This window comes from Marmota flaviventris, chromosome 2 (assembly GCF_047511675.1).
Source record: "Marmota flaviventris isolate mMarFla1 chromosome 2, mMarFla1.hap1, whole genome shotgun sequence".
Lineage (NCBI taxonomy): Eukaryota > Metazoa > Chordata > Mammalia > Rodentia > Sciuridae > Marmota > Marmota flaviventris.
The window spans coordinates 137,698,376-137,723,695 of NC_092499.1; the positions used below are offsets into that span (position 1 = coordinate 137,698,376).

General features: G+C 47.9%; 2 protein-coding genes and 1 non-coding gene across 4 annotated transcripts in view; 1 reads left to right on the forward strand and 2 right to left on the reverse strand.

The window, feature by feature from the left end:
• Positions 1-6,751: 6,751 nt before the first annotated feature.
• Positions 6,752-6,824, reverse strand: Trnar-ucg (transfer RNA arginine (anticodon UCG)). The gene has a single exon. It is a non-coding gene; the product is annotated as a tRNA-Arg (tRNA).
• Positions 6,825-7,074: 250 nt separating this feature from the next.
• Polg (DNA polymerase gamma, catalytic subunit) lies at positions 7,075-24,096 on the forward strand. Its single transcript, XM_027919755.2, has 23 exons — positions 7,075-7,206; positions 7,917-8,693; positions 11,432-11,627; positions 12,739-12,903; positions 13,014-13,160; positions 13,310-13,389; positions 14,178-14,360; positions 14,453-14,595; positions 14,755-14,884; positions 15,727-15,963; positions 16,931-17,051; positions 17,255-17,341; positions 17,623-17,730; positions 18,190-18,350; positions 19,096-19,149; positions 19,253-19,370; positions 19,828-19,963; positions 20,052-20,298; positions 21,556-21,678; positions 21,805-21,973; positions 22,106-22,314; positions 23,427-23,587; positions 24,007-24,096. Exons 2-23 carry the CDS (start codon positions 8,077-8,079, stop codon positions 24,081-24,083), a joined length of 3,669 nt encoding a protein of 1,222 aa, XP_027775556.1. The 5' UTR covers positions 7,075-7,206; positions 7,917-8,076; the 3' UTR covers positions 24,084-24,096.
• Positions 23,892-25,320, reverse strand: part of Fanci (FA complementation group I) — a 71,010-nt gene continuing 69,581 nt past the window's right edge. For both annotated transcript variants that reach the window (XM_071608639.1, XM_027919764.3), the window contains one exon: positions 23,892-24,405. In XM_071608639.1, coding sequence (XP_071464740.1) covers positions 24,346-24,405 — 60 coding nt within the window. In that variant the 3' untranslated portion in view covers positions 23,892-24,345. The remainder of the gene's footprint in view (positions 24,406-25,320) is intronic.

The window sequence follows — 25,320 nt, forward strand, 5'->3', positions numbered from 1 at the left end:
CTAGAGGATGACCTCTCAGTGGGGCCTCCAGAATGCCACAGAGCCCTCCCTCTAACAAAGAGACCACCCTGCCCTGGTCAAGGTCACGGCCATTTCTGGAACTGCTGATTTGGCATCTCTGTGATGCCCTGAGCATTGTGGGGAGAACTGCCTGAGCTTCCAAGGCTGGGAAGTTCTGCCAGCTGCATCATCACGCAATGCAGCAGCAGCTCTGGTGACCCTGAGCTTGTCCTCTCGATTGGGAACAGCTATGATCCCTTCTTCCTGAAAGAAGACACAATTGGGATGCTTTGTCACCATTCAGCTTGAATCATCCCTACTGACGAGACTAACTCCACTGATGATTGGTTTCCCTCTCAAGCCTGGCTGGTCCACAATTATCTTGGCTCAGGCACCTGCCTGGGTCTAGCAGCTGTGGTCAGGGGAGTATCACCAGTTTCCTTGGGGCATACAGGGGTGGCAAGCCCTTGTGAACCCCCTAATAGGACCTGTGGCTGCTGATTTCAGCAGATGCCAACTTGAGGGGCTTCCCTGCCTTAAACTTGGACAGTAATGCCTACATGATCACAATTAGCCAGGGCCACCAGAAAACCTTTCTGGAAGAAAGTAAGGAATAGATAAATAAATATAAGCCAATCCAAATGGAACAATTTTTTACAATGATCAAACTGGTCCATTATTTTTCTTTTGGTACTAAGGATTGACCCAGGGACACTCTACCAATGAGCTATATCCCCAACTCATTTTTTATTGTTTATTTTGAGATAGGGCCTCATTGAGTTGCTGAGGCTGGCCTTGAACTTGTTATCCTCCTGCCTCATCCTGCCCACTCACCCCTAGGATGACAGATGTGTTCCTCCTGGCTCCATTGTTTTACTTGAAGAACAAAAGACAGAATCTTCTCTTTCAATTCTGACAATTAAATGCAAAAGCCACACAGCCATATACTTCTGAACATAGAATTTGGGAGAAGAGGCTCCCCATCTGTAAATACCTCCCCATAGCATCTTGTTCTCATTTTCCCCTGTTGCATGGATGGATGACTAAAATGCTTTTTGTTCCGGGGAGGGAATGGGAGCATGTCCCCTTCTAACAGAATGGCAAGGTCATTTCCACAAGCATGCTTGACCTGGAGAATCTAGCCCAATTTACTCATCAATGGAAATGTCTCTGCAAGAGAGAAATACACATTTCTCTCATCCCATTTATATTCAGTATGGCTGATATTTTAAGCTAAAAATCTGTGACAAACAAATTGCAAGAAACCCACTTATGGGGCTGGGATTTTGGCTCAGAGGTAGAGTGCTCGCCTACCATCCATGAGGAACTGGGTTTGATCCTCAACACCACATAAATAAAATAAAGATATTGTGTCCACTTAACTAAAAAAAAAAAGAAAGAAAGAAAAAGAAACCCACTTATCACCTTGGGCACATGAAATGGACTGCTGCAGGACCCAGCAGGTGTAGGTCAGGGCTGAAGGTCAAAGCTGTGCTCATAGTGTGGGTGGCACTATGCTCATCTTATAGGGGGCACTGCTAGTTGGGCTCGCCCTGTCTAGCTGTGACAGCTCAGGAAGTGGAATGCACAATTCTGGAACTGGCAAAAAGGTCGCAGGGACCGGCTAGGTCTCAGAGACCGTGGACTTTTCCATCCCTCAGGAATGAAGGGTTCTTCCATCTGGGAGGATATGTGCCCAGATGACATGGCTTCAGGGATGGAGCCTTATGGTGTCTACCTGTATAGAGATTTTTTTTTTCAGCAATTGACCAAAATGTCACTTCTAAAAGTCAATATTTATTTAGTGTGTGATAAAAAAGTGTACAAAAGTGAACCGGAGTTGGCAGTACATGTAGATTGAGATTCTTGGAGTTACTATTATTATTTTTTTTGAACCCAAGCTTGTTTATCCACTGAGCCACATCCCCAGTCGGTTTTTTGTTTTTGTTTTTTGGTTTCATTTTGAGATAGGATCTCGCTAAGTACTTAGGACTTTGCTAAATTGCTGAGGTTTGTCTTGAACTTGCAATTCTCCTTCTTCAGCCTCCTGAATCATTGGGATTATAGTTGTTTGGCACTAAACCCAGCTAATTTTCTTCTTTTTTTTAAAGCTGGGGATGGAACCCAGGGCCTAAAACATGCTAGACCAGTGCTCCATTACTGAGCTGCACCCCCAGTTCTATCATACAAAATGTTAAAACTAAATTGTCTTATTGACCTTTTAAGCTAAGAGACCTTAACTGAATAGATCTTTTTTATACCCTGTTAAGAAAGTGCTCAGGGCTGGGGTTGTGGCTCAGAGGTAGAGGGCTCACCTAGCACGCTTGAAGCCCTGGGTTCGAGCCTCAGCACCACATGAAAATATATAAAATAAAGGTATTGTGTCCAACTACAACTAAAAAAGAAAAAAAAAATTTTAAAAAGGAAGTGTTTATTTCTCCTGATGGAAAAAAATTATTTTCAGGTATGGAGTTTTGTAAACTGGTTGACTTTTTTTTTTTAACCAATATTTGGTATTTTTAAATTTTACATGTTAAAGTAAATGATATATATTGTGTTATATATTCTAATATATAAATTACATATTGTATAGTAATATGTAGTTGCATATATTAAAATTGTACACGATGAGTGACAGGCATTTTCAATTTATGATAAAATATCTATTGAGTCTCTTTGAAAAATAGTTACTTGTATCATTGACAGCTCCAGGACCCTAGATCCTTGGGGAGCTAAGGTGAAATTATAAGAGTTTACAAACAGCAAACTGCAAAGCACTGTTTATGTGGAAGAATCTTATGTACAGACTAGTCTCATCTCAGTGAGATTTCCTTCAGTAAAATTTAACTGAAGACGTTTAAAAAACAAAAAGCTCATTCATGCTAGGTGCAGTGGCACATTCCTATAATCCCAGCTACTCAGGAGGCTGAGGCAGGAGGAGCATAAGTTCAAGGCAAGCCTAGGCTTCTTAGCAAGACTGTTTTAAAAGAATAAAAAGGGCTGGGGATGTAGCTCAGTGGTAAAGCACCCCTGGATTGAATCCCCAGTATCAAAAAGATAGAGATAGATAGATAGATAGATAGATAGATAGATAGATAGATAGATAGACAGACAGACAGGAAAAAAAAAGCTCATTAATTTGGTCAGCAAATATTTCATGGATACCCAATCAGTAAGGGCTCTTTCCATCACAAGTGACAGAAAATCAAGTCTATATTAGTTAAAGCAAAAAAGAGGCCCTTGTCATTGAAAATTTCAATACTTATAATATGAAGGAAGTACTGTTAATTTTTTGAAAGGCCCAAATCGGCCCAGCATAGCTAATAAGCCCTGTTCCTGACTCTTAGGACCAAGTCAGCTCCTCAGCCCTGGCCAGCAGCTGCAGAAAGATGACTGTTGGTGTGAAAAAGAACAGCAAACATCTCCTCTCTGTGTCAGGTTCTATAACTAGAGATACAAAAATGGAAAGGGTCCCATTTCTTCTCATCAGGAAGCTTCCCAATCACCAAAAAATTACTTGAATTTCCATCATAAATTCTCTTTTTACCTGCCCTTAAACTTTATCCAACCAACTAGATCATCTTTTAAAAATAGTCTATACCTCTCATCCTGAATATCATATACTGGTTATGAAGCCACATACTGATTTTACCCCGTATGACTATTCTGAGGCTCAGGACTATACTGAGGCCCAGCAAGGCAGGACCTGACTACTCAGATGCTGTTCTCAATGCTTTATATGCAGACCTCTGTGAACCCTTGTGGCAACTCTGTGAGGTTGCTACTGTAAAATGTGCCCCATTTTACAGACCAGGATACCAAGGAGCACCACATAAAAAAAAAAAAAAAGTACTATGTCTAACTACAACTAAAAAATAAAATATTTTTTTAAATTAATTAATTATTTAAAAAATTCTGGGGATGTGGCTCAGTGGTTAAGCACCCCTGGGTTCAATCCCTGGGTCCAAAAAACAAAAACAAACAAACAAACAAAAATCGACCCTTAACACCCTCTGCCATCTCCTCATACAGGTCCTCCTGCTCAACTCCCTTAGGGGTCCCATTGGTCCAGGGCAAAGGAGGAAAACATGAATAAGTTCCCAGATTGCTTTCTGACAGCTATTGGAGGGCAATTATTAGCTCCTAGGATGTTATGCAAAACATTCCTATGTGGGTCAGTCGCCAATCAGAGTGGGATTTTTGTTTTCCCAAAGTTCCTTCTCTGTCTAGCGGGCTTGCAGAAACACTGGTAGCTTTGGAATCATACAGTGCTTGGTTCAAATTAGGCTGAGGACTCACTGTATGCTCTTTGGATGAGTCAACCTTCTACTTCTTACTAGAACCTTTCTTTTCTTCTCTGTGAAAGAATTAATAACAGTATCTACCTCATGGGATTAGAGAGGGGATTAAATGAGATGAAACTTGAAAGCGTTCAGTCTGGTTCATTTGGAAATGGAACTCTTGACAAATATGAAGCAAAGATATTTTCTTTCTGTGGTGGAGGCTACTGAAGCTGGGGCTTGGCAAACACGGAGGAATATTGTCAAGGAAGTAAGTACAAGAGAGGGATCCTGGAGAAGCCGCTGCCAAGGGAGGGGTTCTCTAGTCAGTAGCAATGAGGCAGAGCCTTCCCCAGCCTGCATCCTTAGCACCAGGACATGCTGCCCACCAGGAGTTCAGAGTGTATGTGCCGTGCTGTACACTTATTGATATACTTGACCCTAGAGCTGGTCTGTTCGAGTCCCAGTTCTACCACTTATCAGCTATGGGGCTCTGGGCAAGCTTCTTGACCTCTCTGTACTTTGATTGACTCATCAATAAAAGGGAATAAAGCCAGTATTTCTATAGAGCCCAAAGTGAGCCCTTGGAACAGGACCTGGCATACTAGTAGTAGGCAGCAGTTATTATTACCAAGTTCTTGAACAGGTCACAGAATGAGATACAAGGCCAGTCCCTGTGGGAATTGACAGCAATAGAAGGGGGAGATTGAAAACTATCATAATTTAGTTACAAATGAGGTACATGCTTTGAGGGAGTGTTTTGATGGGGACAAGGTCTTAATGAAGTTTGTCCCTTCTTATGTGGGGAAGAGGTCTGGGGGACTGTAGGGAGATGTGTCTTTTTTTCTCAGGGATTACCAGTAAGGACAGACTTTTCTAGGTTAAGGGGAGCTCCCAGAAAAGGACGGAAAGTGGAGGAACTTTGAACAGAAAGACCTGGAAATAAGATGCAACTTGGCAGGAAGGGCCTATTCCTCCAGCACCCTTCCTCAGCAGGAATGAGTGCCAACCATTTTTGTCCTTGCTGAAGATTCCAATTCCAGAGTGAGGGCATCAGACTCCAGAGGGGAGGGCATTTTGATGGCCATCTCCTAAGACAGACTCTAGAGGCAGGATTGTTCTCCCAGTGGACACCACACAGGCCAATAACAGCATCTCCTCTGAAGGGACAGTTAGGCCAAATGTTCTTAAATACATAAAACACACAGGATTATGTAGGAAACCAAACAATGAAATGTTAGGAAGGAACAAATAGGTGACATAACACATGTGCTTTTGTATTAACTCATTAAATCACAGGGTCTAGATGGTGGCCTGGTAACTATGCTATCATGAAGTATTGTAAGATGAATGTAAACAATATTTTGAAAAATCTGAGCAATTTGATGTGTTATGAAAATATCTGGGATTGCTACTAGAGAGAAAGTCACAGGTATATCTAAAACCACTGTGGCTGCTTGCCTCAGCTCATAACTGAAGGGGATGCTAAGTTTCGGTAAGGGAATAGAAAAGTAAAAATTATTTATGTTGAGAATCTTGCCTTAGGCATTTTGTAAAAACTTGTCAATGTACAAGGTTATGGGAAAACAAACAGAAAACCCCTCTCACCTTACAAACCGTGCATTTCCAGTTGATCCTATCCCCCACCCCCAACAAAACACTGTGAGTACATTAAGTACACCTAAAAAAGTGTATGAAATCTATTTCATACCTTAAAGAAAAAAAGCAGTGTATGGAGGAATCCAGGCTCAATGCCAGTAGGCCAGGGCTTCCCATTGCCCCTCCTGGTGGCAGGAGCAGCCTGGTCTGGCATCAGCCCGCAGGGCCTCAGTACCCACTCCCGGAAAAGGTCGACTTTTCAGGTCCAGTCACATGCACAGGTTGGTAGTGGACTAATGTGCTGTGAGCCTTCGTTTCATCTATGCAGCTAGATCTCCAGACTCCGGCCCGGAGGCTCTCCTTATTTCTCATAGGCCTCATTGTGAGCGGTACTTTTCAGTTTACCAACCACGAAGTGCTGAGAGTAGAAGCACCTGGAGCAAAAGACGACATACCAAAACTTGACACCACCTGAAGGGGACATGCTTTGACTGTGCGTGGGCGGGGTAGTTCAGGACCTGTGGGCAGAATCCAGGAAACCTAGCGTTTCTCCTCATTAAAACCTCCCAGGACAAGGAGAGGTGGCGTGGGATCGTTTGGGCTGATTAGAGTTCACCTTAGCCCCTGCCATCTATCAATTGATTATAAAGAAGGGAAGGATGTGCGTCTTCTCTACAATCTTCCACCTGGGTAGGTCTGCTGGCCACGGTATGTTTGGGAGTCCAACAAGCCTGGGGCTTCACAGTGGGGCGCTGGGAATGATTGAATGGAGGGAGATTCCCAGGTTTCTGGGAGAGAAGGGAAATGAGCGAGAACACTTGCAGTCTCAACTGGAGCACAGTATGAACTAAAAACTGAAAACCAGCTCCTCCCGACCGCGGCAGGACTCGAACCTGCAATCTTCTGATCCGAAGTCAGACGCCTTATCCATTAGGCCACGCGGCCGTTAGCTACAAGGAACGCTCTGCACAACATACAGTGTCATAAGCCCACTGGTTAGCTGAGACCAACCCACCTGTTTCCTGGAGGGGGGTTGAACCTCGGTTCCCAGCGTTCCGCAGGGAGGACCCGCCCGGAAGTGCCCTTCTCCCCCCGCAGGCGGACCGCTCCATTGGCGGTCTTCCTATTGGTCGCGCTGGGAGTCTCCCGCCTGCTTCTCAGGCGGCCCCGGGACCTAGCGGGGCGCAGACGGGAAGTTGCGGCTGCCAGCGAGGCGGACTGGTCGTCGGAGGCCACACACTACCTGGCGCTGCGCAGGCCGCGCGGAGGGGACCCCGTGTCTTCAGCCTAGGGTCGAGGCAGGCCGACCGGGAAGCACCGGGCCGAGGTTTCCGGCGGGTTTGGCGGGGGCAGGCCGGTCGCCGAGGGGCGGTGCAGCCCCCTTCTCCAGGAGGGGAGCTTGCCGGGGCAGGGCGGCGGCTAGTCCCAGGGCGCACCGCGCGCCTCCGGGGCTGCCCCGTCGCCCCCTGCAGGGCGCCCTCGGCCGGGTCGTGGGTGGGGCCGGGGGGGGGGGGACCGCGGCCTCCCAGCGGGTTCGAACCCAGGCGCCGGATTCCCAGTGCGGGGGCCCGGGCCGCGGCGCTCGCGACAATGGCAGCTACCATCTGCCGACTGCTTGCAGAGGGCAGAGCTGAGCGATGTGTGCGCCCTCCATCACCCCAACAGCAGTCTTCTGTGGCAGGTAGACCCTAACCCCATTCTACAGAGTAGGAAATTGGGACCTAAAGCGCTTGCCCAAGGTCACACAGCTCGCGATAGCCGGAACCGGGGTTCGAGCCTGCGTGGTGCAGCTTCAGAATCTGCACTCTTAACCTGTGCCGCAGCTTCCCCAAGCTTACTGATGAAGCTCTAAGGACCTCTGTTTCCTCAAGAGGGGTATTGCCATTTCCGAAGGTTGTTTGAGACTTAACAGAAAACATACCTAAATTATCTGGCATAGTGCCTTGGACGCAGTAAATATCCAAGGAACGACGATTATTAACACAACACATAATGTATATGTAACAAATAACACTTTATATCATCTATCTCCTTTAGGATTTGTGGGAGGAAGGCAGGCATGGTCAGACCCATTTCACTGACAGGAAAACAGAGACAGGACGTGTCTCTCTCCAAGTTTTTCACCCAGTAAAAGCAGCCAAACTGGAGGCCAAAGCCAGGTGTCCTGATTCCCAGCGGGGGGCTCCCTGCACCAACCATGAGCCGCCTGCTCTGGAAGAAGGTAGCCGGCGCCACCGTCGGGCCAGGGCTGGTTCCAGCAACGGGCCGCTGGGTCTCCAGCTCCGTCCTCGACCCCGTCCCCAGCGACGGGCAGCTGCGGCCTCAGCAGCCGCAAGTGCCATCCTTGGAGGGCGGGCAGCTGCGGCACAACCCATTGCACATCCAGATGCTCTCGAGAGGGCTTCACGAGCAAATCTTCGGGCACGGAGGGGAGATGCCCGACGAGGCCGCGGTGCGCCGCAGCGTCGAGCATCTGCAGAAGCACGGGCTCTGGGGGCAGCCGGCCGCGCCCATGCCAGACGTGGAGTTGCGCCTGCCGCCGCTCTACGGGGGCAGCCTGGACCAGCACTTCCGCCTCCTGGCCCAGAAGCAGAGCCTGCCTTACCTGGAGGCGGCCAACTCCCTGTTGCAGGCCCAGCTGCCCCCCCAGCCCCCGAGCTGGGCCTGGGAGGAGGGCTGGACCCGGTACGGCCCCGAGGGGGAGGCCGTACCCGTGGCCATCCCCGAGGAGCGGGCCCTGGTGTTCGACGTGGAGGTCTGCTTGGCAGAGGGAACTTGCCCCACATTGGCGGTGGCCATATCCCCCTCGGCCTGGTAAGTAGGGGCCAGGGCCAGGGCACTTTAGCACACATAGGGGGCCCAGCTTAATGGTTCAGTGGACACTGTTATTGAGCTCTAGCTATGTGCTAGGACTGCTGGTGTGCTTTAACCCTTGCTTCATAGGGCTCACTTTCTGGTGGGAAGATAAAAGTGGGAAACACCTGGGCAAACAAACGTCAGGTGGTAATAGAGCCATTCAGAGAATTACATGGAGTGTTCTACTTGAGACTTACGGGAAATCACTCGAGATCACCGTGATTGGTTGCCTGTACCCTTCCCCTACTAGCTTCATAAGTGAGTCTGAAAGACATTGAAAGGTGTTTCTGTTTGGTTAATTTTGGGCAGGAGAAATTTCCCTTTTGTGGGATTGTCCCAGGCAGTATAAGACATTCAGCATCACCAGCCTCTCCCATAAACTTCAAATAAATCCCAGCATTTCCAAGTACCCCCTCTAGGTGGCATGCCCTTGGCCATCCCAGCTAAGAAACATTGCTTCCTTCCCCCCAGCCTCCCAAGCAGGCATTTTGATCCCAAACAGGTATATCCAATCTCTCTCTTTTCTTTTTAAATAACTTTCTAAGTGCTACCCAAGTTTCTTTTTCAAACAATGATGGCAGTACTGTTTCTCCCCTTTTTTATTCTTCATTCCAGGATTAAAATACTATTTACAACCTTAATGCTTTCAGGCATGGCCAGCAAAAAAAGTTGGCAGTTTCTTTATTCCTATTGGAAGCTACATCTTTGTAAAGAAAGCTGCGAAATGTTATATATGCAGTTGAAAATGGTGAAAGCATGGCTAAATAGATAAGGTAGGCATTAATGGCTGAAAAGAGCAAAACTAGATGATTTCACATTGATTTAGTTCTAGTTTTAATAAGAATCACAGTGCTTATTATGTAACTTGATGGTCAAAGTGAAGGGGAATACCAGCCATCATTAGAAAAGATGAAATAGGCTTTGGTGGCTGAAAAAAAATTAGGAAACCAGAGACAAGAAGGATTTATTTTTTTGATCTGTTGGTCATTTTTGGCCAGTTAAAGTCCTTTTTTCTTTTTCCTCTCCTCTTTCTCTTTTACCTCTCCTTTCTCTTTCTGTCCTTCCCATTCTGCCCTCATACTCATTCCATTCTTGCCAGTGGTGCTGGGGGCATTGCTTAGTTTGCCCAACAGCAGAAGTCATTGCTGAGGCCTGAGCATAGACTGGGACCTTCTTTCTAGTAGTCTGTGATGGGTGTGGGGAGGTGCCAGATGGTGTCCCTATAGCAGTCCACTTTTAACCTGGCACTCCCTGCCACATGGCTGTGACATTAGGTACCTAACCAGCCCATGGTTTCCAGGGGATAGAGGAAAGCCTTGGACAGCTCTGAGCCTTCTCAGGGCAGGTTCCTAAAGGCTCTTGGTAAGGGCTTTGGTCATCAGGCTAAAGAGACATCACTCAGGTCCTTGGCATTTATTTGAGAGTTACATGAAGACTGTAGTATTAATGACATGGATTCCAACTCATCTTAAATTTATCTAAGGTATTTCATTTCAGCTTTCTTTTTTTTTTAAATCATAAATAAGTTGTTAAATCATAAATAAGATGGTTCCATGCATAGCTGCAGACCTGTGTGTTAACACCAATATGACTTTTTATTGTAACTAAAGCTTTTATCATCATAGCCTCAAATATTTGGTATTTAGCCTTTCTTCAGTGTTGTTTTTAAGGGCTTTGACATGCTGAATTCAAAAGGGAGAGGGTTGTAGTTTGAGTCCCTTGGAATATTCCCACAATTTGGAGGCTGAGTTAAATTTTGTTGTATTTAAAACTAGAAATCTCTTTTTGAAATAAACTAGTTTTATGTAGTTTGAAACTATTGAGGCAAATCACCCTTCTTCCTTTCCAAAAAGGTTGCAGGACACTCGTTTGTAATGTTTTGCGGTTGATGTCCACACATGTGGCCTCATCATTCTGATGCCAAGTGGGACTCAACCCTTTGGAGCATCCGTGGCTTCCAACAGGCCTTTTTCAGTGGCCTTTGCCTACACTTAGCCTTTTGAATCTTGAGCAGACTGCAGTCTTCTCCTGAGTCAGTGTCAGGCCCCCACAGGCAGCACTCATCCCGTCTCTTCCACCCCCACCCTAGCACATGTACATACATTTTCTCATTCTGGCACTTTCCCTGGTCTCTCACTGAGGGTGGTTGCTTCTATAGGGTGCATGATTTGCTCTTTGTCCTTCAGAATCTTTGCAGCCGTCAGATGACTCATCCTGTACATGTGTGCAGCATTTGTCTTTTTTTTGCCACTGTCAATTAAAACAAAAAATCTTCACTTTGGGTTCTATTGTAATCACCTATATCTTTTGCTAGCACTTTGAACACAGTTTTGTGTTTAAAGGAAGTTTGTCACATTTGTAAAAGACCTCAGAGCCACATGCAGATTCTGAATACTAGGTCTTGCAAGGGCCTCAATGGCCTAGGCCCAGCACCTGCATGTGGCACCCCGTATTGTAGCACTTAGCTCCGTTTTCATCTGTGAGAGTTTGAAGAAGCTTTGTATTTCCTCTCCACAGTGTACACACGCACCCTGCCCCACTTGACCTGAGGGTGAGGAGCACCCCTTGGTCTCACTTGTATCCCCAGCCACTAGAGCAGGACCTGGCATGTGGTGGTGGATATGCAGTGGGTGATATAGAGTAGAAGTTTAATGTCTCCGTGTACCTCTCACCTGTATACCTCTCACCTCCCTCAGGTATTCTTGGTGCAGCCGGCGGCTGGTGGAAGAGCGTTACTCTTGGACCAACCAGCTGTCGCCGGCTGACCTCATTCCCCTGGAGGTCCCTGCCAGTGCCAGCAGCTCCACCCAGCGGAATTGGCGGGAGCAGTTAGTGGTGGGACACAATGTTTCCTTTGATAGAGCCCATATCAGGGAGCAGTACCTGATTCAGGTAAGGTTCCTGTGAATTGCGGGTTCTGATACTGGATAGGCTAAGAGCCCTGATCTCGGTGGCTAAGGAAAAGATTGCTTTCCTGATCACACTCTCCATCCCCAGAACAAGTCTGGTTCAGAACCTGAGTGTCACAAAGTAATAATGGCCCTTATCTCTGTGTGGTGTTTTATAGCTTAGTAGGAGCCTTTGGAAGCTCTGAGCCACAGCCTATTCTTATTCTGCCTCAGCCACTAATGAGCAGTGAATATCTCTAAGCCTTAGTTTTCCTTTTTTTGTATAAAGAGAACCAATAGATGTGATGGTGCACACCTGTAATCCCAGTGACTTGGGAGGCTGAGGCAGGAGGATCACAAGTTCTAGTTCAGCCTAGCAACTTAGTGAGACCCTGTCTCAAAATCAAAAGGGCTAGGGGTGTGGCTTAGTGGTAGAGCACCCCTGCATTCATTCCTCAGTATGTACACGCATTTGTGTGTTCATGCATGTACACACACACAAAGAAAGAAAATGAAAGTGCACCAACAGAAGAAACTCCCTCATGGGATATTTTTGGGAGAATTTGAACACACATACATGTCAAACATTCAGAACTGTGTCTGGCATGTGGTGATGACATTTCTTAATTTTATGAAAATTGTTTTTTCACTATGCCTTCACAGTAGCCCTAGGAGAAAGAAGAAAGGCAGGGCAGGGGAGAGTACTATTATCGTAGAGCTAAGGGTGCTGAGGCTCAGACAGCCTTGTTGAGCATCTGTGCTCAGGGCCACAGAGCTTTGAGGGGCTGGGACTGGGGTCAGACTGGTAGCTCCGAAGGTCTTGTTTTGACCATTCTGTATCCAAGTTGCTCAGAGTGGTTGCTGGAAACCAAGAAATACTTGCATGTTGGGATCAAGCCAGGCCTGATGCTTCAAGGATGGCTAGGATTTGGGAGGCAGGCCCCTCAGGTCAAAAGCAAGCATAAAGATTTTGTGTCTCACATGTTGGAGACTGTTCTACAAAGGGAGACTGAAGAGCTGAGATGGGGCTGTGGTTAACAGGCTGGGGTTAACACCACTGAAACAGTGGCTGGCTGACCCCTGCACTGTAGCCTACCCCCACCCCCATCCCCCAGGGCTCTCGCATGCGCTTCCTGGACACCATGAGCATGCACATGGCCATCTCAGGGCTGAGCAGCTTCCAGCGCAGTCTGTGGGTGGCAGCCAAACAGGGCAAGCACAAGGCCCGGCACCCTACACAGCGAGGCCAGAAGTCCCAGCGCAAAGCCAATGGCCACGTGGTGAGAATACATTTCTGGTGGGCAAGCTGCTTGGGACCCCCTCACCAACCAGCCCACCTGTCTGGCTTGAGGCCAGGCTGACCTGCATGTCACTTTCTCTGGTCCTCCAGATCTCATCCTGGGACTGGATGGACATCAGCAGCATCAACAATCTGGCAGACGTGCATCACCTCTATGTGGGGGGACCTCCCTTAGAGAAGGAGCCTCGAGAATTGTTTGTCAAGGGCAGCATGCAGGACATCCGTGTGAACTTCCAGGTAAGGTATTGGTGAAAGGGTCCAGGGAATTGGGCTGTGGCAGACCTACAGTTGAACTTGGGGAGGTGCAGCTGCCAGGCCTGACCCTGAGACCTGGCAGTGTTAGTGGATGGCTGCCCACCCAGCGCCTTCCTGTCACCTTGTTCTAGGACCTGATGCAGTACTGTGCCCGGGACGTGTGGGCTACCTATGAGGTTTTTCAGCAGCAGCTGCCGCTCTTCTTGGAAAGGTGAGGAGAACCTGGGTAGAATCCCTGGGGTTGGTGGGTCCCAGGATCCAGGCCCACTGTCATCAAGTGGCACTGGTTCTTTCTCAGGCTGGGTACTTAGCCTTTCCAGATTCAAAGAGTGGAACCCCTCTTTGAATCTGGAAAGGCTATCTTAATCTGGTGGTATCCATGTGGGCCCTGGACTCTGTTTTTACAGAGGCCCAAGGGGTTATACTCATATCTCATGTGTATGGTTCCTATTTATTAAGCACCTGCTCTGCCCTCAGAGAAGCTATGGGCTTCACATCTGTCCTGCTTGTTTATTAATCAGTGAATCTTAGAAAGTGATCAGTTATAAGTGTCAGCAGATTTCATTCAAAGTTGACTGTGATATCTTCCGCATTAACCTTAAGCAAGTTACTTGGTTTCTCTGAGCCTCAGTGCCCTGAAGACACTGAAATACTTCACTCCCCATTTGTGAGGTACATATGTGATCATTGGTGGTACAGGGAGAGTTATTAAGACTAAAGTCACTCAAGTGGCAGCCATTCTTTCTTTTGTGATGTGTCATTCCCACATTACCCCTGAGAATGGGATATCATTCCCATGTTACAGGTGAAAAAACTGAGGTGCAGATAGAAATGACTGACGCAGGGCTAGGTACAGCAGAGCAGGGATTTAAGTTCCCATTTGACTTTAGAACTGTACCATGGGGTTGGTTGCGTCAAACTTGCCAAACTAGTTTAGGCATTGGGCCAAAGTCTTTCCTCCTGTGGTCATTTACAGCAGCCCTGGTATTTGTCTCCAAGGTGTCCCCACCCTGTGACTCTAGCTGGCATGTTGGAGATGGGTGTTTCCTACCTGCCTGTCAACCAGAACTGGGAGCGATACCTCACAGAGGCACAGAACACCTATGAAGAGCTCCAGCGGGAGATGAAGAAGTCACTGATGGACCTGGCCAATGATGCCTGCCAGCTGCTCTCAGGAGATAGGTAGTCAGGCCTCTGGTGGGCAGGGGACACGCAGGCATGAGGCCAGGCCTTTGGCTCAGCCTTAACCCTGCTCTGGTGGACTGGCTCTGTAGGTACAAAGAAGACCCCTGGCTCTGGGATTTAGAGTGGGATCTGCAAGAGTTCAAGCAGAAGAAGGCAAAGAAGGTGAAGAAGGAGTCAGCCACAGCTAGCAAGTTGCCTGTCGAGGAGGCTGGGGATCCCATGGATCAGGAAGGTGGGGAACATGGTTGGGAGATGGGGAGGGTGGTCCCCAGGATGTTGTTAGGACTCAGGGAACCCTTGGAAGTATTACCCCAGCTTTCTGGAGATGACAGAAGTGGGTAGATCTTCCTGAGTCCCCCTGGTCTTGACTGTCCTCCCCAACTCTGCACAGACCCCGGCCCCCCCAGCGAGGAGGAGGAGGTTCAACGAGATGTCATGGCCCATGCCTGCTTGCAACAGCTGAAGGGCACCACAGAGGTGCTATTGCCCAAGCGGCTCCAGCACCTTCCTGGACACCCTGGGTGAGCCCTGTTCCCTCTAATATATCCAGAGGTTGCCCTTATGCCATCCTTAGAACATCTCTTGTCTGGGCTCCAGTACGGAAGTGGCATACACTTTTGCTGCCATTAATTACTCCATCTTCCAGTCCTGCTTGCATGTGTTTACTTTGATGCCACCAGCTTCCTAGACTCTCACAGTTCAGTGTGCTGAGCACCTACTGTGTGCTGCCTGCAGCAGGAGCAGGTGGCAGGCCAACCAGCACAATTGATGTGGAGATCTGTAGTGAGACAGTGAGCAGTGGTGTGGCAGTTCTGACTGCCTGCGGAAATCAAGGAAGGCTTCCTTGAGGTGACCTTTCAGAGTGGAAGAGATGAAAAAAAGGCAGCCAGGTGAATATTAGGGCACCAACTTTGTACTTTCATAACCTAAGAATGAGTCCTCTGGGCATCTTGCTAGCCTCTCCCTGGTAAATAACCAGTGCAAGAGATGGAGCTCAGAAGGATCTGGTGTGTCTTGAAGGCAGCAAGGGGGTCTGACAAGTGAGGAAGGCAGATCTGCACCTTCTGCTTAGAGGATGCAACAGGCTCGGGAGGGAGCCTAGCTCTGGATGGGTGCTTGTTGATCTTGAGTCCTGATTAGTTCAGTGAGATTGACATAGGGTCTTTCCTTTGGAGATATGTGAATTATTCAAGGAGATTCCATAGGGCTAACCAAAGCATCTGAAAGGTAGAGATAGTGACTTGTAGGTCTGGGTTACTAGAAAGTCCTAGGACCTTGGAAGGTGGGTGGGGAAGTGGGGTGGGGGGGACTTCCTTCCCTCCCCACATCTTCTGACACTGCTTTCCTTTCTGGTGGGGAATAGGTGGTACCGGAAGCTCTGTCCACGACTAGATGACCCTGAATGGACCCCAGGCCCCAGCCTTGTCAGCCTGCAGATGCGCGTCACACCTAAACTCATGGCACTGACCTGGGACGGCTTCCCTCTGCACTACTCAGAGCGACATGGTTGGGGCTACCTGGTGCCTGGGCGGCGGGACAACCTGGCTAAAGGGCCAATTGGCACCATCCTAGAGTCACCTGGGGTGGCCTGCCCCTATAGGTGAGGCTCACTCCTGGGCTCCAGGGAGGAAAGGGTTGAGAAATGACATCTACTCAGGTTAGTGGGAAGAGCTGGGGTCCAGGAGTCTGGGATCTAGTTCTTTTCCATGACTTCCCTGCTCCTCTGGTAGGGGTATTGAAGTGTCCAAGTTGGAGGATAAAGGTCCTGTTCTTGGTCCCAGCAGTGTAGCTGCACTCACAGGAACATGAAAAGGGAGGACTCTTGGAAAGTACAGGGTAAAGGGGCTTGTTTTTTCTTTCTTTCCTGTATAATTTGAGTACTGATTATGTGCCATGCATTGCTAATAAACCTTTTGCAGTGCTTACCTCATTTGTGCCCTGAGTAGCCCCATGAGATAGGATGGTGTCCCTGTATAATTTATATTTTTGTGTGATGTTTGGGCATAAACCTAGAGCTTTGTGCTTCACACATGCTGGACAAGTGCTTTACCACTGAGCTATACCCAGCCTTGTATTCCCAATTTATAATCTAGTAAGTTAGTTAACCTTTTTGTGATCACAAACCCTGAGCTTTTGACAAGCAGGTGTTGGGAAGCCATGGCACTTAAAGAGGCCCAGAATTACTTAATTAGCCAGGACAGCCTGAGTCACTCTTGGTTTTGCTTTTGTATCAGAGTGGCTAAGATGAGCCTTGCTCCTTTGAGCCCATCCATGAATGAGCAATAGGACCAGCCCAAAGTGGGGCTTTGAGTCTTGACTTCTCTGCTCTCAGCTGTTCAGGCAACTCTGGTATAAGAGGAGCTTGGATTTGAATCAGACCAGGCCTGAAACCTCAGCCTGACACCAGTGTGCTGTGTTTGTCATTTCAAGTCATTCCCAGTCTAAAAACCAGGAAGTGTTGTCCATTTCTGTCTCAGGATTGAATATAGGGAATTGTGGGAGGCCCCCAATGAGTCACCTGGCCAAAGTAGCATCCATTAATCAGGCTGCTGCTGTTCTCTGCCCAGAGCCATCGAGTCCCTATACAGGAAGCACTGTCTTGAACAGGGGAAGCAGCAGGTGGAGCCCCAGGAGGCAGGCCTGGCTGAGGAGTTCCTGCTTTCTGATAACAGTACCATGTGGCATACGGTGAGGGGGAAGTCTCTGCACCTAAGCCTCAGGGGTGGGACGAGGTGTCTTTAGTCATTGCGGGAAAGCCTTTTGGGTGGGGGCTGGCACTAGTTGTTCACTGCATACCGGCCTGGGGTGTCTGAGTGCCCTGCAGGGTAGGGCTTATGGATCCAGGCCCATATAGCCCCCTGCCTCTCTGCCTTGGTCTTTGGGCCATCCAGGTAGAAGAACTAAGCTGCCTGGACATGGAGGCTGAGGCCAAGATGGAGAACCTGTGTGCTGCAGAACTGGGTCAACCCCTAGCTCTGGTGAGCTAGGCTCCTACTTAGGGGTTTTCTGGGTGGGTACTGGGTGGCAAGGGCTTCCTCTTGTCCACATAGCTCTTCCTCACCAGAGTTCCCTAGGTTTTGGGGGGTTTTGGAGAGACTGCCTGGTGCCCCTGTGGCCCTGTACATGTTGGGAGGCCAAGGAGGAAGCCTGAGACCTCATGGCCTTCCTGTCATTTCCCAGCTTACCTGCTCACAGTTTCAGGCCCTTGCTGAATGCAGGTTCTGGAACAGGGCCTGATCTAGGTGTGTGGCCCCCACAGACTACTGCTTGTGGGCCCAAGGCCAGCCAGCCCAGTTATCATCATGGCAATGGACCTTACAATGATGTGGATATCCCTGGATGCTGGTTTTTCAAGCTGCCTCATAAGGTGTGTGGCCTGCTTCATGCTTGTCCCATGGTGTCCTGTGCTTGCTCTGCAGTAGGCCTCCAGAGTGACTTAGACCAGTAAACTGTCCTTTTTGAGAGAATGTTAGTATTCATGGGATAGTGTGCACTTTGGGGCAAATGTTGCTCTCTCTCTGAGCTTTCATTTTTCTTCTAAAAATTGGATGGTGATGGGTTTTGATGGAATTAAAAATGACATGTGTCTCACACCACATCTGATGTTTTATTGATTGCTATTGTTGAGAGGAGCCAGGTTTGCTTGTTTCTATATGTTAGTATCTGGCTTCGTGTGTGTGTGTTGGCAGGGGGAAACAGTTGAACCAGACAGATGCAGTCAGAATTACCATGGAGAGCTTGAGGTTCTGTTGGGGGGAGCCCAGGGGCTCTCTCTCTCTGAGGTCTACCCTTTGCCTCCAGCCCTTGCTTCTTTTCCTCTCTCTAGGATGGCAATAGCTGTAATGTGGGCAGCCCCTTTGCAAAGGACTTCCTGCCCAAGATGGAGGATGGCACCCTGCAGGCTGGCCCAGGAGGTGCCAGTGGTCCCCGTGCCCTGGAAATCAACAAAATGATTTCTTTTTGGAGAAATGCCCATAAACGTATCAGGTGGGACGCCATGGGCAGAGAGGCTCATCTGCAGTCCTAGGACTCCTTTTCCCCCTGTTCCTGTCCTGGGGTCCCTGACTTATCCTGGGCTGCCACAGAGGCCTGGCTACATGTCCTAGTACCATGTTCCTCGAGCAGGTCTTTTACCCTCTCCAGCTTGTTTCCCTGTTTATGTAAAGAAAATCATATTGTAGGATGTGTTGTTTATGTAAAGAGAATCATATTGTAGGACGTGTTGTATGTATTGTATGATGGCCCTTCCCTGTTCTAACTGAACCACTTGGTTTAATTGCTGGTGAAGTGGGATGTGGCTGAGAATCCTGGAGGGTTAGCTGTTCGGACTGGCACATGAATTCATCTTGAAGGCCCCTTCCAAGGTGGTTGTGGCTACAAGCACACTTATGAGTAGAACGTGATGGGTCTATCATAGGTGTTGGGTGAGGCGTGATGGCAGGCTAGGTGTTGGGTGAGGCGTGATGGCAGGGGTGCCTCATAAATACCCTGGGAGAGGAATAAGAAGCTGCCTTGGATACTTGCCAGTTTTTAGATGGCTCATCCTCTTGGTTGATGTTTCGTAGGACCTTGTGTAGAGCCAGGGGCTACCCTGAGTCAAGTTAGTAGGAAAAGGGTTGAGACAAGGCAAAAGAAGAGTTTTCAGCAGCCCAGAAGATAAGTGGGTATGGGCCATGGTGGGATGGTGGATTTGGCTTCCTAGGGCTGTGCCTCAGCCTGTCTGTCTTCACAGCTCCCAGATGGTGGTGTGGCTTCCTAGGTCAGCTCTGCCCCGTGCTGTGACCAGGTACATATGGCCTGCTACATGGTTGTGGAAAGAGAACTCAGTGGGACATAGCCTAGGGCCAAAGCAAGCTGCTGATATTCATTGCCGCTCTCTCCCATCCCAGGCACCCTGACTATGATGAGGAAGGCTGCTATGGGGCCATCCTGCCCCAGGTAGTGACTGCTGGCACCATCACCCGCAGGGCTGTGGAGCCTACATGGCTCACTGCTAGCAATGCCCGGGTATGTGTCCTCTGCATCTTTGGCCTCTGTTCTTCCACTCTTAGGTCTCTAGAAATGAGGAGCTCAAAGGGCCTTTGGGGTTTAGCAGGGGGCATGAAAAGGAATCTATTCTGAGCCAGGCAGGCTATAATTCACATCTGGCTTCATGACTCTTGTCCGTTCCCTTAGCAACATGTTCTGGGTGCCTGCTCGTGGCCACAATACCAGGCATACTAGCTGCAACTGTTTAGATTAGGCCGTGTAGGTCAGAGGCCAGACATGGAGTAGGGGTTCTCTATCTGCCCCACTGCTGAGCAGTAGCCCTCCCTAGAACTGTGGAATTTTGAGTACTGCTGTCATTATCTAAAGACATTCCCTCTAGAAAGGCCCAGCATATTCCCAGTTAACTTTGGCTCCAGGAATAGGAATAGGAGTATTACCTGGAATCTAGGTGAACCTGACCTCACTCTTTCTGCAGCCTGACCGAGTAGGCAGTGAGTTGAAAGCCATGGTGCAGGCTCCACCTGGCTATGTCCTTGTGGGTGCTGACGTGGATTCACAGGAGCTGTGGATTGCAGCTGTTCTCGGAGATGCCCACTTCGCTGGCATGCATGGTGAGTCTTGCAGGGGCAAAACAGCCCAAACCCTCAGCTAGGCCAACTGTTTCTGAGCTTCCTTTTTCACTCCTGCTTTGTCCTTTAGGCTGCACTGCTTTTGGGTGGATGACACTGCAGGGCAGGAAGAGCAGGGGCACTGACCTACACAGTAAGACAGCTACCACAGTAGGCATCAGCCGTGAGCATGCCAAAGTCTTCAACTATGGCCGCATCTATGGGGCTGGACAACCATTTGCTGAACGCCTACTGATGCAGTTCAACCACCGGCTTACGAGGCAGGAGGCAGCTGAGAAAGCCCAGCAGATGTATGCTGTCACCAAGGGCCTCCGACGGTGAGGGTCCTTCTACCCACCTTACTGCCCAGTCTCAGGCCTGCTTTATTGCTGCCGTCTTTGTTCGTCACCTGAGCTATCTCCCTCCAAAGCTTTGTGACCTAGCTACAGAGTGACTTGTCTTTGGTATTGTATGCTTGTTAAGTTTTTTCTGAGAGAGGTAAAGCTGTACTGAGGTTGTCACTGAGTGGTAGCACTTCCACAGCTCTGGTTACACAGCATAAACAGCATAGGAGTCTTAAACTCAAGTGCCTGAGGAATAAGCGCATGAGACAAGAGTTGCCAGGAGAGCACTGTGGGTAACTGCAGAGTGTCGACTGATTCTGACATAGAAGCTTGACCAGGCTTCCAGTTTACTTCTTACCTGTTTCACATACTTATACTGCACTTAGAGCCCTCACAGGCTTCTTGAGGAGGAGAGGTACAGGAACATTTACAGCTTTGTTCAGTATAGTGAATACGTGTCCACATTTAATTAGCTCACTCAGTGTGGAAACGCTTCCTCGTGAAAGAACAAAAGTTGACGAAGTGGCAAATGGGTTAGCAGTGACACATCAGTGCAGGGAAGGGGAGCCTAGTATTGTTGTAGGTAAATGGGGGTGCCTCATAGTTGCATGAGCTGGCTAAGGTCATACTGCAGTGTGCGCCTGGGGAAATGCAAAGGGCAGAGAAGAGAAAAGGTTTAGGCTTAATTATGGAGATTCTGAAGGCATCACAGATAAGTTGAACCATAGGATCAGATGGTGACAACATTCAGGGGACAAGCCTAGTGGTGTGCATGATGGACTGAAGTCTGGGGGTTAAGGAGGATAAGTAGGACCTCCCTATTCTCTGCTTCTCCAAATGCCTTGTACTCTTGAAGGAGTAATGTTTTTACCCCTGGCTAAATTGCTTAGCCAGGGCAATTTAGCAAGACCCTGTCACTTCCTTGAAATCTGGAGTGATGGCCATTGCTGTCTCCCAGACACACACAATATCACTGATCATTGGACAGTTCACCATCTCAGGTGTTAGAACAGTAAAAATAGTAATAGCTCTTGCATTACAGTCTGTTCTTTATTGGGTACCGTGGTGTAGCCCAGGTTTTGGGGCTACAAATGCCCAAATTCCTGTCTGGGCGGCTCCTCTTCCTTGCTGCATGACCCCAGTAAGTCACTTATTTGAGCTTTTGTTTCCTTCTCTGAAATAAAGCCCTGTGGGGGAGGGTTATGGCACCAAGGTGCTCTTATAGGAATCATGGTGGTACACTACCTTCAGGTATCGGCTTTCTGATGAGGGCGAGTGGCTGGTGAGACAGTTGAACCTCCCTGTGGAGAGGACTGAGGATGGATGGATTTCCCTGCAGGACCTGCGCAAGATCCAGAGAGTGGCTTCAAGGAAGTGAGAACTCTGTTTAGGATGGAGGGATGGGTGTGAGGTGGCTCCATAAGAGCTGGGTGCTTTGATTTTTTTAGCTCTGAAATGTTGAAAGACAAAGCCTATTGTTTCTGCTCCTGCTTTCCCCAGGTCATGCTGGAAGAAATGGGACGTAGTTGCTGAGCGAGCATGGATAGGGGGTACAGAATCAGAAATGTTCAACAAGTTGGAGAGTATAGCCACATCAGACACACCACAGACCCCAGTGCTGGGTTGCCGCATCAGCCGAGCCCTGGAGCCCTCGGCTGTCCAGGGGGAGGTAACTTGCCAACCTTTGAAGCAGGGAGTGGGCACCACCAGTTTGACAAATGGGGCCAGAGTGGAGCTCCTGCCTGTGCTCTTAGATTCCCCACCCCAGAACTAACACCCATGCCCACCTATCCTCCCCTAGTTTATGACCAGCCGTGTAAACTGGGTGGTGCAGAGCTCTGCTGTGGACTACTTACACCTCATGCTTGTGGCCATGAAGTGGCTATTTGAAGAGTTTGCCATTGATGGACGCTTTTGCATCAGTATCCATGATGAGGTTCGCTACCTGGTACGGGAAGAGGATCGCTACCGTGCTGCCCTGGCCCTGCAGATCACCAACCTCCTAACCAGGTATGTGGGGCCCATGGCCCCTCTGGCTCAGCCATGTGTTCCTTTCTTGGGTCCAGCTAAAAAGCAGTTTTAAATTTCATCAGCCCAGAAATGAACGTCTTTTAGCTTTTATCTCTAATTTTTAAAATATATTAAAGTCCTAAAAAAAAATTGGCCTCAACTTTTTAAAACAATTTGTTGGATTTCAAAGTGTCATATACCAAGGCTAGGTCACTGAACTGATGCTGAGGTCAGAGGAGTTGTTCCAAAGAGTAGTTCTCGAACTTTTCCCCTAGGAATAATACATTTTCCTCAATTCCTAGAAAAGTGAAATGTTTTCCTTTCACCCATAAGTTGGGTGTGGTTGTACATACTTGTAATGCCAGCAACTCAAGAGGCTGGGACAGGAGGATCAAAGTCTGAGGCCATCCAGGGCAATTTAGCAAGATCCTGTCTCAAAAATGGAAAGGACTGGGGAGTGTAGCCCCCTGGGTTCAATCCCCAGTACTGAACAGAACAAAACTTTTGCCCCATAAATGTTTTCTTAAGTGCTACAAGTTTGTTAGTAGTCAGAATAACAGAAAACACTGCTAATGGGGAAACTCGAATGTGAGTGAAGAAAACACTTTATTAGTATTAGCTGAATTGTATTTTCTTGTAGTAAAATTCCTAGTTCATATGGGTGAGTAAAATGGTATTACCATTCATTCCATGTTGCTCTGCCACCTAGAACCAGTTTGAAAACCATGATCTGTCCTGATTAATGGGTAAATAACAAATGTTCACAATGCTAACATTGTCACCATTGCCCTCTTAATTATCCCCTATGGGGTTTACTTAACAAAGTCTTCATTTACTGCTCAAACTCTGGCCCAATAATTGGAAATAATTTTATATCAATAAAGTGTAACAAACCGGAAAATGTGTGTTGTCCATAATTGCATCTCAGTCTCTCAGCAGGAGGCGTAGGCTGTTTGGAGCAGTGCTGCCCTCCAGCTCCCTGGTTGGGACTGGGGAATTGGTGCAGGGAAAGCTCTACTATAAGGGGAAGCTCTACTATAAGGGGTATGTGATGGTTTCTCCTGGTTTCACAGCAGGGGCATGACTGAGAGGGGAGATTGGGTTTCTTTCAGGTGCATGTTTGCCTACAAGCTGGGTCTGAATGATTTGCCCCAGTCAGTCGCCTTTTTCAGTGCAGTCGATATTGACCAGTGCCTCAGGAAAGAAGTGACCATGGATTGTAAAACCCCTTCCAACCCAACTGGGATGGAAAGGAGATACGGGATTCCCCAGGGTGAGCACAACACATTTGTTCCTCATATACATACAATAGTGTGAGGTTGGCCAGAAAGTACAAAGTGGTCTTTGGTCAGAAAACAGGCAACTTGAGGCCCCAGTGAAGAAATCTACGCATGTAATATTCCAGGATATTTCAGTTTATAAGGTGCCCTAGATCCAAAGTGAATGTGATATTCAAATCAGAGGTCTGTTTCTAGAAAGCAGTTCATTTATACCTGTCCCTAAACTTTAATGGATTTATTGTATAAAGTCAAAAGTGCCTTTTTTAGGTGGGAAAAAAAAAATCTGTGCTACAAACACCAAACAAATCAGAAAGTTTATTTTCTATTTGACCTTAAGTTAGGTCCTTTTCTGATTTCTGGGCTCTCAGTTATAAGTTTCAAGGCATCCTAACCAGTTTGCACTGTCTTTCAGGTGAAGCGCTGGATATTTACCAGATAATTGAACTCACCAAAGGCTCCTTGGAAAAACGAAGCCAGCCTGGACCATAGCTCTGCCTGGAGGCACTGTATTTGCTCCTGTGGAGCTTCATCGGGGCAGTGCAGGCTCCCAAACTCAGGCTTTCAGCTGTGCTTTTTGCAAAAGGGCTTGCCTAAAGCCAGCCATTTTTCAGTAGCAGGACCTATCAAGAAGACTCCTTCTAACTGAAGGTGCAATTGATGCCAACATGGGTGTGGGCTGTAGGACAAGGGGCACTGTTGTGTTGGGCAAAAAGAAAGCAGACGCCCCAAAGTTCACACTAACTCAGGCACTTCATTTTTTTCTTTTCTTGGCTGGTTCTTCATTCTGTCCCCTGTGCTCTGATGCAGTGCCCTAGAGGGGAGAGAGAATGCTCTATCGTGAGAGACCTGCTCTAAGGCAGTGGAAATAAACACAAAAACCCTGTACCTTCTTGCATCAAAGCCTGTTATCAGTCATGTTGCCCCACGGCCACCTTTTTCTACTCATGGGAGATAACTATGCTGAAAAAAGGGAGGGAGGCATTCCAAAGTAGACTAATTCTCTTAGGACATCTGTTACACTGGGGAATCAAGGGACAAGATGTTAGCCTCAAGAATAAAAATGCTACAGGACCTTCCTGCTTGAATGCCAAGAAGGTTAAAGGGAGTGTGGGTGGGGCCAGGGACATTATGGCCCTCAAGTGTGATAATCTGAAATACAGGTTCAAAATTTTTGAGAATCCAGAAAACCAGATGCATTTGTTACTCCTAAGGATACACTGGGCCCTGTTTCAAAGATGCTAAAGGGATAGGAGTATGGTACTGTTAACTGGTAAAACTAAAGAGGAACAAGCAGGCATGCAAACAGAAGGAAGCACCACCCAATCTAAACAGTAGCCCTACTCTGAAGGCATGTGTAACAGGAAGCTAGCTGGTTGTGGTCCACAAAAAGACTGTCACCATCCTCTTCCTAGAAATATCTACCAAAAAGGTTATAAAGTGTGAATTGGATGTTGTGGTGGTGCACTCCGGTAATCCAGTGACTGGTGCAACTAAAGCAGAAGAATCACAAGTTTCAGGCCAGCAGGGGCAATTTAGCCAAGATCCTCCCTTAACAAAAAGGCTAGAATGTAGCTCACTGGGAAAGCTCCCCTGGGTTCAGTCCTCAGTATTGAAACAAAAAAAAGTTATGCAATCTAGACAACTTAACAGGATTTTGTTGGTTCTAGCCCCTCTCTTGAGATTCCTTAGTTTTCATCTTTGCCTGACCACTTCTTAGCCCTTTCTC